The sequence below is a fragment of the Paroedura picta genome, chromosome 4, assembly GCF_049243985.1.
Source record: "Paroedura picta isolate Pp20150507F chromosome 4, Ppicta_v3.0, whole genome shotgun sequence".
NCBI lineage: Eukaryota > Metazoa > Chordata > Lepidosauria > Squamata > Gekkonidae > Paroedura > Paroedura picta.
The window spans coordinates 108695674-108708230 of record NC_135372.1 but is presented as its reverse complement, the minus strand read 5'-3'; the positions used below and the strand labels follow the sequence as shown (position 1 = coordinate 108708230).

The 12557-nt window shown below is 45.0% G+C and overlaps 1 protein-coding gene across 5 annotated transcripts in view; it reads right to left on the bottom strand.

Annotated features, from left to right (window-relative positions):
- Window positions 1–12142, bottom strand: part of MAGI3 (membrane associated guanylate kinase, WW and PDZ domain containing 3) — a 172417-nt gene extending 160275 nt beyond the window's left edge. For 3 of the 5 annotated variants that reach the window (XM_077334930.1, XM_077334932.1, XM_077334933.1), the window contains exon 1: window positions 11666–12142. In XM_077334930.1, coding sequence (XP_077191045.1) covers window positions 11666–12011 — 346 coding nt within the window. In that variant the 5' untranslated portion in view covers window positions 12012–12142. The remainder of the gene's footprint in view (window positions 1–11665) is intronic. The other 2 variants (XM_077334931.1, XM_077334934.1) reach the window with 1 other exon arrangement.
- Window positions 12143–12557: the final 415 nt, after the last annotated feature.

Here is a 12557-nt window from a genome sequence, read left to right as displayed (position 1 = left end):
GGCCACACAGGTTACAACCTAAAAAGCAGCTTTCTTGGTAGAGACACCCAAACTCCAGAACTCCTTCACCAGGGAGAAATATTATCTATACATATGTTATATAGTCTTTATTTATTTTAGATGATGTTTTAACATTGAAATGTTTTGGTGTTCACTGGCTTGGAGATCCTATTGGGCAGAAAGGCGGCATAGAAATATTTAAAATAAATAATGTGTCAAAGATGGCAGCTCTTTCATTCTCTCTAGCATTGGGTATATCAGTGGTCCCCAACCCCTGGGCCGTGGCCCGGTGCCGGGCTGCAGCTCCCTTTTCTCGCCCTCCCCCCGCAGCGAGAAGCTCACCAGGCCACGAGCAAATTGGCCGCCAAAGCGGCCGATTAAGCTTGCGGCCCAGCAAGCTTCTTGCTTCAGGAGGGGGGGGGGAAGAGAAGCTTGCCGGGCCGCAAGCTAACCGCCCGCTTCGGTGGCCGATTTGCTGGCGGCCTGGAGGGGTAGGGAGAGAGAGCCGCGGCCGCTGGCCTGGTGGCGGCACAAACACGCACGCACAGCAGTTTTGCATTTGGGCCCCCACCGGCAAGTCCGCGCATGGACGTTTGCGCTGGGGCTGCCCTCTCCCCCCACTCCGGCACAGCGATCCGCGGCAGCCGGAAGGTTGCGGACCGCTGGGGTATCTTGTCAATTCTGCTTTAGAAACAAAGACATTTATACTTTTAAATTATTATATAAATATACTCAATAGTGCAGTTTTATATGCTAAGTTATAAACAATTATATTTTATGCTAACAGTACAATTTGGTTTAATAGAGCAGTAAATATTGGATACCCACACAAAAACATTCCCTCAGAAAAAAAACAGTTTTCCTAACTACTTAGTTGACTTAACAAATAGCACAGTATTTTGCATTTACAATAAGCTACAGATGTTGAAAACGAAAGCTCAGATACAATTCAAAAGGGTTTTCTCTACTGTCAGGGTACAAGAATACAGAGGCAAGCCAGCATGGTTTTCCACAGAAATAGATGTCTTTCAAATGTAACAGAAAAATGCTAAAAAGCTAAATAGTTTGTTAGGCAGACAAATGAAAGGAAAAGCAATTATATGCAAGATTCAAATGTACCTCAAAAGGTGCAATGGTATAATAACTGTATCAACACAGTACAGAGGATCCAGAGAAAGCAAAAAATTACCTAATTTAAACCACTGAACTTTTCAAAATAATTGGTTTTTCAAAAACACTATCAGGGACAAGAACTAGAAAACCATTTCAAGGAAACATCTTCACTATCGGAGACATGGAATTCCAGAAAGTGTTAAGGTGTTCATTCAATGACGATGGAGTTATATTCAATATTTTAATCACATTTCTATCAGAGGTTCAAAGCAACAGCTACCATTCTTTTCACACAGCAATACTCTAAAGATGATAGTATGCAGCTGTAGGATTTGACATGAATGCATAAACTCATTCCCTGGAGTGTGCTGCTACTGGTCATATGACAAGCTAGTTGTTACAACATTACAGCCCTTTGAAGGTTTGTAACCAACTATTTTCTGCAGGATCCTTCAGACACAGCCAACATTAGTATAACTCAGCGCAGCAAATACTTTCTCAAAGGCAGGCCATCACTAACCCAGCACTATTTGATTAAGTTCCTTTCTCGTTGCAGGTATGCCTTCTACTAGCACTTCATTGTAGATCTCCTTTCTCCCCCCTACAGATGTCAGTTCAGCATTAGCAGCTCATACGTATACATTGTGTATGCAGAACATGATGCTCATCATGGCTGTTATCTATTTCCCTTGCTTACAGAATCAGAATTCTTTCTATTGTACACTTTCCATAATCCAAACTGTAGGTCAAAACAGATGTTAGCATGACTGACTGGCTGTAAAAATGGACATGCACTGTGCACAGCTGTGGTTTGTACTGTGGCCATACAGGAAGAAAGAGGGAACCTTTAACAGAGCTTTAGGGATGAGATGCAGACTCGTGCTACCTTCTAGAGCCAGTCCTAAAAAGTCACATTCTGCAGCAGCAATCCTAAGTATGCTTTCCTGGGAACAAGGCCTACTTAATGACACAGGACGAACTTTAAAGCACATCTGTGCAAGACCTCTCCCTTTAGGCGATATTCTGAGGTGCTTCTCCTTCATAAAAGGGAAAAGCTAAAGGTGCTGCCCATAATCTAGACTAGAGGCGGCCACTGAGGAATTCTTGGAAACAATAATTTTTAGAAATGATCAGGCAAATTCCCAATTTTTACAGCCATATACCTCATGACACACTAAAACCACAATCCTGATTTTTGGAAGAATGTGTGTAAGAAGGTCCTCTTTATAAAACAGTAGTTGTCCTTCAGACCTGACCTGGATGGCCCAAGCTAGGCTTATGAGATCTCAGAAGTTAAGCAGGATTGGCTCTGTTAAGTACTTGGATGGGAGGCCACCAAAGAAGTCTAGAGTAGTGGTCCCCAACCTGCGGGCCGCGGCCCGGTGCCGGGCCGCGAAGGCCATGGCACCGGGCCGCGGCTCCCTCTCCCCACCCCCCCCGCAGTAAAAAACTTCCCAGGCCGCAAGCTTGCGGCCCGGGAAGCTTCTTACTGCGGGACGGCGGGGAGAGGGAAGCAGGGCCGGCCGCGCCCGTGCAGAAGCAGGGCCGGCCGCACCCAATGCCCTGCCGGTCCCCAACCTCAGAAAGGTTGGGGACCACTGGTCTAGAGCTCCTATGCAGAGGCAAACAATGACAAACCACCTCTATTCATCTCTTCCCTCTAAAGCAGGGGTAGTCAAACTGCGGCCCTCCAGATGTCCATGGACTACAATTCCCAGAAGCCCCTGCCAGTGAATGCTGGCAGGGGCTTCTGGGAATTGTAGTTCATGGACATCTGGAGGGCTGCAGCTGGCTACCCCTGCTCTAAAGCCTTACAAGGTCACCATAACTTGGCTGTGACTTGGGAACACTGTCCACACACAGTCATTCTTTATGTGACCCTTGTGAGTGAGTAGAACAGGAAGAGTCAAGAGCAGTTGTGCACCTAAAATGGCTCTTTCGCTAAGATATCAGCATCTCAAATACACCAATCAACAGCTCCTGCCAGGCAACATGCCAGGCAAAAAGCCCCCTAGGACCTGCCGCTCAACAGTAATAGAAAGTCATCTCCTTCACAAGCAGTTGTCAATGCAAAATATGGTTAACTTCGTCAAGTTAAAAGCAAAGTGGGAAAATCCCAAAACAATTACCTTATAGATGCTTATTAGGACAAAAATATACTACAAGATAGCAAATATAAACTCCCCAGAACTCTACATGAGGCAGAGACCCCAAGAAATAATTTCTCCTGGTTTGAATTGGCTTTCATTAAACTTTTGCCAAAGGACTAGTGATCTGGTTTCTACCAATTAGTAAAGACTAGTGGTTTCAAACCAAGTAGAAAATCTTATTTTAACATTTCAGGACGTTCTTGTGCTTCAATCCAGATTGTTTCTGGAACAAGTACTTATGTCATGGGGTGTGAACCTCGATGGAGATTTGTCTATCCCCTTCTACTGGTCTTCAACCAGTGTGTGAAAGATGTCATTATTTAGTCATTCCCTCAAATATTCCCCTTCCCAACTAATTTTTTTTAATGTTTGGTACATATTTTAAATTGTTTTAATATGTGTGTGGGAAGGTTGATTCTAATGGTTTTATGATGTATGTTTTAAATTGGTAGCTGTCATAATAACCCTTGTAAGGGTCAAAAGGCAGGATTCAAATTTTGTGAATATAATAAAGGTGGAAATAACAGTCAGCCCTTCTGTTTTCCCCACTGCCACCATTACTGAAAAGATCTTTAACTGAAAGAACACAAACAAGAGGCCAAATCCAGCTCTTCAAGTTCCCAACAAGAACCATCTAGAGCAGGAAGCTCCAACAGGTAGCTTGTGGGATACCAGCAGGTCATCAGGAACTGCCAAGTGGCTTGTCCATGCACTAGAAGACCAAAGAGAATATCATAAAAAGATTCCCTATGCTGCGTACCTAACAGTTTTATTTCTGATGCTCTTCATAGTCCATGTTTTGTTTCTATGACTCAAGTTAAAATCTTGTGAACGTACTGATCCCACAGAAGATAACAGGGCAGTCTAAGAGATAATCATAATTTTGACTAGTATTGCTCAACTGTCACACAAATAGATAGGCAACAGGAACAGGCTGCCATGCCAGCAGCATACCACTGCTATAGGTAGATTTTTAAAATGTGTATTGTGTTCATCAAGTATGTATAAATTCAAGGTCTACATCTTCCCAGATTCCTAGAGCAAGGGTAGTCAACCTGTGGTCCTCCAGATGTTCATGGACTACAATTCCCATGAGCCCCTGATAGCAAACGCTGGCAGGGGCTCATGGGAATTGTAGTCCATGGACATCTAGAGGACCACAGGTTGACTACCACTGTCTAGAGCAGTGGTCCCCAACCTTTTTATCACTGGGGACCACTCAACGCCTTTTACTGAGGCCCGGTGGGGGGGGGTAGTTTACTCCTCTACTCTCAGCCACTGCCCTAACGCTCTCTGATCGCTATGGTAATGTTTAAACATCCCTTCAAAACAAGATACAGACACGCCACAACAATGAACATAAGGGACATTTTATTTTTATGGAAATTTTAACTCATGGGAAGGCATCCTTCGGGGCCCACCTCCAATTGGTCGAAGGACCACATGTGGTCCGCGGCCCACAAGTTGGGGATCGCTAGTCTAGAGGACAGAACTCTATTTTGTTGAAAAGGTTTCCTTTTCTCCATAGTCAAATCATAATTCATTTTATTTTACTCCTTGGGGATACTAAGTAGTTTACAATGCTTTCCCCTTCTCCATTTTATTGCCACAAGCACCCTGTAATGTAGGTTAGGTTGAGATAATGTGACTTGGCCCAGGCCACCTCAGAAAGTTCCATGGCAGAGTGGGACCTTCAATATGGGTTTACCAGAACCAAGTTAAAAATAAACCCTATACCCACACTGGCTCTCACATGGCAAGGAGCATGGGAGGGGGGGGATGGTCCTGCTGGGCAGAACAAAACTAACCTGCCTGTGAGCACTGCATTGTGATCACCAATATCCAATGCTCACAATGCAGTTAGAAGGACAGAGAACTAATCTTATTGAGCAGATTTTAGCTCTGATTTTCAGATACAAATGATAATTACCATTGATAAACCATTTTTATGTGGATATTAGGACAGTGGATACATATGGATCAAGCAGAGTTACCTGAAGCTCAACCCTACAAAGACGGAGATCCTGTGGTTGGGTAGGAAGGGACCATGGGAGGAAGCGCATCTGCCCAACTTGGACGGTGTGCAGCTCTCAGCAACGCACTCCACCAGGAACCTGGGTGTGATCCTGGATGCTTTCCTTACAATGGAAGCCCAGGTCCAAAGGTAGCACAGCTGGCATTTTACCATCTCTACCAAGACAAGCTACTAGTGCCCTACCTGGACCCAGAGCACCTAGCCACAGTGATCCATGCGACAGTCACCTCTAGGCTGGACTTCTGCAATTCCTTCTATGCAGGCCTACCCTCATCCTTGATCTGGAAACTACAACTGGTGCAGAATGCTGCGGCCAGGATTCTCACTAAAACATCATGGAGATCCCACATCCGGCTGGTACTCCAGCAACTTGGCTGGCTCCCAGTTGAAATCCGGATTAAGCTTAAGGTTCTGGTAATCACCTTTAAGGCCAAAGGCATTTGGGCCCAGTGTATTTGAGAGACCACCTCCCTGCCTATACCCCCGAGTCTTACACTCTGCCACCTCCAACTGGCTGCTGATCCCTGGCCCCAGAGAAGTGTGTCAGACCTTAACAAGGGCCAGAGCATTCTCGGTTCTGGCCCCCACATGGTGGAATGAGCTCCCTGAGGAGATCAGAGCACTGCCCAAACTTCCACAGTTCCACAGGGCCTTCAAAAGGGATCTCCTCCGCCAGGCATTCGCTTGAGGCCGACCGACTCAGAACATCTGCTGGTCCCGTCCCACCCAGATGCCCTCCCATGACTGTAAAAATATTGATCTCCCAAAGTTGTTGTTATTTTATTATAAATGTTCCCATAGATTGTTAAGACGATTATTGAAAATTACACAATGTATTGAACTGTTATAATGTTTTACTGAAAGTTGTACGATGTTTCAGACTGTATAATGTTCCATGTAAACTGCCCAGGGCTGCAAAGAATGGGCGGTATAAAAATCCAAATAAATAAATAAAAATATGCTTAAGTACAGACCTACCCTAACTACACAGAAAGATGAAGATAAGATTTGTTTTTAACAGCAAAGGGGTATTTTTGTGTACAGAACTGACTCCTACATACTGCCTGTTCACCCTGGAGATTCCACCCCCTAAGCCATAGTCCAGTTACTACAAATGCCTTCAGCTTGAAGAATGGTGCTGAGAAACAAAGGGAATTGGTATAGCACAAACACATCCCTTTTATTAAAATGGACTTTCTCAACCTTTTCTTGTGCTTTCAAGACAGGTCTATTAAACATATGGATCTACAGCCATCACATATAGGCTTTTCTCTTAGTCAGCTGTCCTTAGAAACGTCTTCACAAGTGGATGCATTTTATAAGGCAGCCTTTTGGTCAAATCTCCTTATATAATAATATATATTTTCCTTATCCCTTATGTTAACAAGCCATTTTCTCAAGGTATTTAGAAATCCCAAGCATCCTAATGAACTATAGCAGGGGTAGTCAACCTGTGATCCTCCAGATGTCCATGGACTACAATTCCCATGAGCCCCTGCCAGCAAACGCTTGTAGTCCCTGGACTTCTGGAGGACCACAGGTTGACTACCCCTGAACTATAGGATAAACCAGTAGCATTCTATCTCTTCTGTACCTGATGGGTAAACTGGAAGACTGGATTTTCAGATAGGTGAACAGGTAAATGATTAGAGAACCGTACCCAAAGAGCAGTTGTCAATAGTGTTAAATCAGATTGGAGGGAGGTGAGCACTGGGATGCAGGGCTTGGAACCGGGTCCATTCCTTTTCAATATTTTTATCAATGATGTGAATGAAAGGTTGAAGGGACTAGTCAGTAAATGTGCAGATGATACCAAATTAGGAGGAGTAGTGAACACCCCAGAATATAGAGTTCAATGAGATCTGAACATGCTGGAAAAGTGGGTAATTGAAAACAAGTTGCAATTCAATAAGGATGTGCAGAGTTCTACATCTGGGTAACAAAAATGAAAAGCATGCATACTGGATAGGAAACAAACTTCTGGATAGCAATGTATGCACATGAGATCTTGGGAGTACTTGTGGACTGTAAGTTAAATATGAGCAGACAATGATGCAGTGGTTAAAAAGTGAATGCCATCTTGGGCTGTTCCAACAAGGCTCCACATAAAAATTGCAAGATGTCATAGTCCCACTGTATACTGCATTGATCAAACTGCACCTGGAATACTGCGTGCAGTTCTGGAGACCTCACTTCAAAAAGGATGTGGACAAAATAGAGACAATGCAGAGGAGAGTCATGAGGATGATTTAGGGCCTGGGGACCAAGTCCTCTGAGGAAAGGCTGAGAAACTTGAGAATGTTCATCCTGGAGAGGAAGTTGAAAGGGGACATAATTGCTCTCTTCAAGTATTTGAAAGGTTGTCACTTGGAGGTTAGGGAGAGGTTCTTGTTAACAGCAGAGGATTGGACCCACATTAATGGATTTAAACTACATGGAGAATGGTACCAGCTAGATATTAGGAAAAAAATGTTCAGAGTAATTCAACAATGGAATCAGCTGCCTAAGGAGGTGGAGAGCTCCCCCTCACTGACAGTCTTCAAGCAACTTATGGATGCTTTAGGACAGCTGTCCCCAACCCCCGGTCCGGAGATCGGGACCAGTTCGTAGATCAGTCGGTACCGGGCCATGGCTCCTTCTCGTTCTCCTCCCCAGCTGCTGCCTCGGGGGCTGCCCTGTCAGCTCACCTTTCAGCTCACTGTCAGATCACCTTTCTGCTGTCAGCTCACCTTTCGTGCTCTCCAGTGGCCACCATAGCTGGGGCTCCCCCTCGGCATGGCAGTGCGCAGCTGCTGCTGGCAGCGCCCCCCAGTGGGCGGCAGGAAGTCAGGGGCACCGGCAGAAAAACAAGTGGAGCAGGGGCTCAGGCAGCAGCGGTGACGTCCCTTGGCAAAAGACTACCCCCCCAGGCCTCAGTAAAATTGTCAAGTGTTGACCGGTCCCCAATGATAAAAAGGTTGGAGACCACTGCTTTAGGCTGATCCTGCATTGAGCAGGGGTTGAACTAGATGGCCTATATGGCCCCTTCCAACTCTATGATTCTATGATGCAACATTGGCCTAAGTAGCTAAACCTAACCACAATGCAGTTTTTCCCTTGCAACATGTAATTCACTTTAGGCTAATTTTTCTAGCAGCCAAACCAGCATTCACATGAGATACCATGCACCAGAATCAGGAAGCTATATATGCAAAACACAAATGAATTCTTAAAATGTACACATATAATCACAGGGATTTTGGAGGAAACAGAAGACTAAAGGTGGGAACATCAGAAAACTAGTTTCAAGGTGTGGCTAGACTGTAATAAGTGGATGTCACATATAAGCTAAAAGCAGGAGGTACATTTTATCAAAATTGATTTAATCATAGTTAAATTTGTTGAAAAATTATCTGCTTAATATGCATATTATGCTCTACTGGAAGAGCTATAATTAGCTTCAAATTTACAATTGTAAATCATTAGCTTGTATGATTGCAAGTAGCAATGCTTAGCAATAACTTGACATTTGAAATGCATACTGGTGAGGAGGCTAAATAATTAATACAATTATTTGATATCTCCTATATATACACAAATTAACACTATCAATGCAAGATGAGACTTCCATTAGAAAAATGAAGTTAACAGAAATTCAAGAGGCTCTTATGAGTCTGAGTCACTGCAGTCATTTGCACTAGTTCCAGGCCATGCACAAAGATAATTATATAATTTCATAATCAATGTTTATTATACTTCATGTTAGCAATGGGTACTATAGACATTAACATCAGCATTTTCTGGCACTGAAAGCCATAACTGTGTATTCTGAGACAGTTTTACTATATGACAACCACATTTTAAAAATTGGCTAACTTTCCATAGGCCAACATATGCACTAAACAAAAGCATATGAAAGCCACTTGGAAGAGAAAGTGTGATGACTTCCACAAGTTTTTCTGGAAATTGTGCTCTCAATCATACTATCAGTTTACATATTATGTTTCACTCTGCATATATTTTTGCAGCTATGAAAATAACTACCACAGGCCATCTTATTTCAAGGTTGCTATTGTATTTTGCTGTGTCAAACTGAAAATACGCAAATGCAAAAAAAAAAAAAAAACCAGACTGCATAACAGCTTTTAAATTAAGTGAAAAATCCCATTTCCCACATCAGCCTTAGATGAAAGAAAAATCAGTTGCACATTCTTAAATTCAGAATTACAGTCTAAGGAGTTCAATATTTAACATGAATAGACAATTATCTTAATGCCCTCAAGACACTGTGATACTCTGCATCAATGCTATCTGAAACCAAGATTCTTCTACTCCACAAGATAGGCAAACATACTGAACAAGTAAAAGGTTGTAAGATTACTCAGAATATGAACAAAACTATCTTCCATTTATACTAGTGTTAACAAAATAACAAAATAAATGTACAAGCATACTGCTTTCGTGGACTACACTTTGAAACAGTGTATAATTTGCTGCCACACAAGGTGGCTATAAAATGGTTATATGGGGATTTAAGGCACATAGCTGAAAATACCGGAGACCTCAAATGAGGCTGTCCTAAAACCAATCTGTCAGACTCTGGCATATAGACTTCAGCTTTACTTTCAAGTACTGTGATGTTTTGAACATTTGGTTGTCGCTTTGTTAATTAACAGGTGACTGACCAAGGAAAAGAAGGATGACTGATTATCCTAGCCCATCTCTTGATCATGCTTCTGCCATATAGGAATTCTAATTTTATACAAAGAAAGTGTGAGTCCCCCTATAACAAGCAGACAACTAGCCTAAATGATAGCTTTTAATAAGGCTCATTCACTAATCTTCCCCAAGAGTAACATTAGCTTTCAGCAAGCCTCCATGCTTTATAAACCTCACTCTCAATGCATATACAAGCAACTTGCTTTGCAGAAGAATCACTGACTTATGAATGCCACAGGGATGGCTGAAGACAGGAGCTTAATCACAAGTAAGTTATTACAACACTTCACAGAAATCAGTTCAGTAACATTAGAAATCGAATGTAAGGTTAGGAGTTTACATTGTACCATTCTACTGAAAAGAGCTGTAGGGTTTGCACCAGAGATACAACACGAGAGAACCTATCTGCTCAAGCATGAAGTACAATTACAATAGCTCTCCCCTCCCACAAATACCGGGAGAAAAAAGCAACTCTTCCCTCCAGCTTTCAGGAATGAATGGCAAAGAAACACTGCCAGCACAATGCTAGGAAGCACTTTCCTTGGAGTAAACCCCATTGAATAGGCCTGAGTATACATATTTAGGATAACTTTAGAACATCTCGTACATGTGATGCTTTAATTATTTGTTTCTTGACATAAACTGTCAATATAGCAAAGAAAGACTCTAAACTGCTAATACTCAAACTATGTCTCAAGATAAATATTTGTGACCAGGACAGCTCGTTGCTTTAAAGCGAATGACAAAAGATAGCTCACTGCACAGAAAGCTGGGTACTCTGGAATACCCACAGCAACTGCTTTCTTTCACAATGTGCAAAGATACAGACCCCACTAGAACAAATGGCATGCAAACCCTGCCAGAACCCTTATGGTATCACAAGAGTGCCCTTCTCCAGATTAAAGCATGTAAACAGGAATGTTTGAATAATGATCCTACCACTGAAGCGGAAGGTGAATGCTGGGGTAAACAGGAAGGGCTAGGTCTGCTCAAAAGAGAGGATTTAGCAGATGTATCACTTGATGAGGGCGAGGGAGAGAAAATGGCAGGGTCAGGTTTGTCTTCATACAAAAGACAGCAGTAAGTGGCAGATGCATGGAGGACAATGCAAAACGGCAAGGCCAAATACACGTAGGAAAATCAGGCAGGCAGAGATCAAGTTCCCAGAAAGTACATAGGTAAGGTGGCACAGGTAGGGCTGTGCCTGCCCTAAAGGGTAAGAGCTAGGACAGAAAGGCAGCTTTACCTTGTAAGGGAAGGGAAACGCAGAGACAATACAAGGGGCTGGTAAACCTAGAGGTGCCTACACAAAGAGGGAAAAATGCAGGAAGATAAAAGGATAGAATCCTGGAGACACTTCAACAGGAAGGGGGGAAACGAGAATTTTTTAAAGCTGCCATGAGTGAGCAGAAGGAATGGCAGGGACAGGGGGATAAGAGAGAAAGTAAAAAGAACTGGAAAAACATGAGTGAAGTGAACCTTGGCGGGGGCAATAAAACGAGGCAGGTGCTCCTGGGTGGAGCGGGGGGGGGGGGGGCGCAGAGGAGAGAATCAGGGCCGGTCCGTCCGGGAGGAAAAAGGCTGGGGAGAAGAAGGAAGCTCTCCCTCCCTCCCGGCCCCCCTAGCGACCCTGGCAGGCTAGCTCCGGCAGGCGGACGGACCCACTGACCTGGCCGCACGGTCTTGAGGCGCACGGGCTCCCTGAAGTGGCGAATGACGGCCAGGGTGTCTCGGTGGGTGAGGCCGCTGACAGGGGTGCCGTTGACCTCCAGCAGCACGTCGCCGGGGCTGGGGGGCTTCCCCGAGAGCAGCACGGGGCCGGTCCCGCCGCCAGGTTCGGCCAGCGTCGGCAGGCGGGCCCCGAGATAGGGGAACTCGCCGCGCTCGGCGCCGCCCCGCAGCCAGTCGGGATTCGGGCCGGAGCTGCCGCCGCCGCCGCCGCCGCCCCCCCAGGACACGGCGCACTCTTGCACCTTGCTCAGCCAGTGCCGCTTCCTCCGCAGCGTCTTAGACATGAGGCCGCACCATCGGCGCCCCTCCGCGCGCGCGCTGCCCTGTCCCGCTGCCGCCTCCGCCAAGCCCCTCTCGCGCCTCCTTCCCTTCGGCCAGCACCGGCCGCAGCTGCCTCCCAACTGGCGCCCTCAGCGCGGCAGCACGGACACGCCCCCTTCTCCCCATTGGCCACACCTCTTTCCCCTACCGTTGCCTTAAGCACCGCCCAACATTCCTGGGGCGGGGCCGAGGGTGCTGACGTCAGGGGAAAGAACTTTCAGGGACGACGGGTTTGGCATGAAACTTCAGGACGATGCATGGCGGGCACAACAGTGAAGATTAATGGCCCTGCTCCGAAGGCCTTTCACACCCCAACAAGGAACAGTGCCATCCTCAGTTAGCATGCTTACAATTTAATTGTGCCGGAGAAAATAGTTTATAGATTCGTTGTTGGAACGATGCCATTCCCAAATCTTCTGGAACCTCATAACCTCATCTCCTTCCCCCTCCCAAGGCTCATATATGTCAACAGAACTTGCTTCCAAAAACACATGCTCAGTTTTTTCATG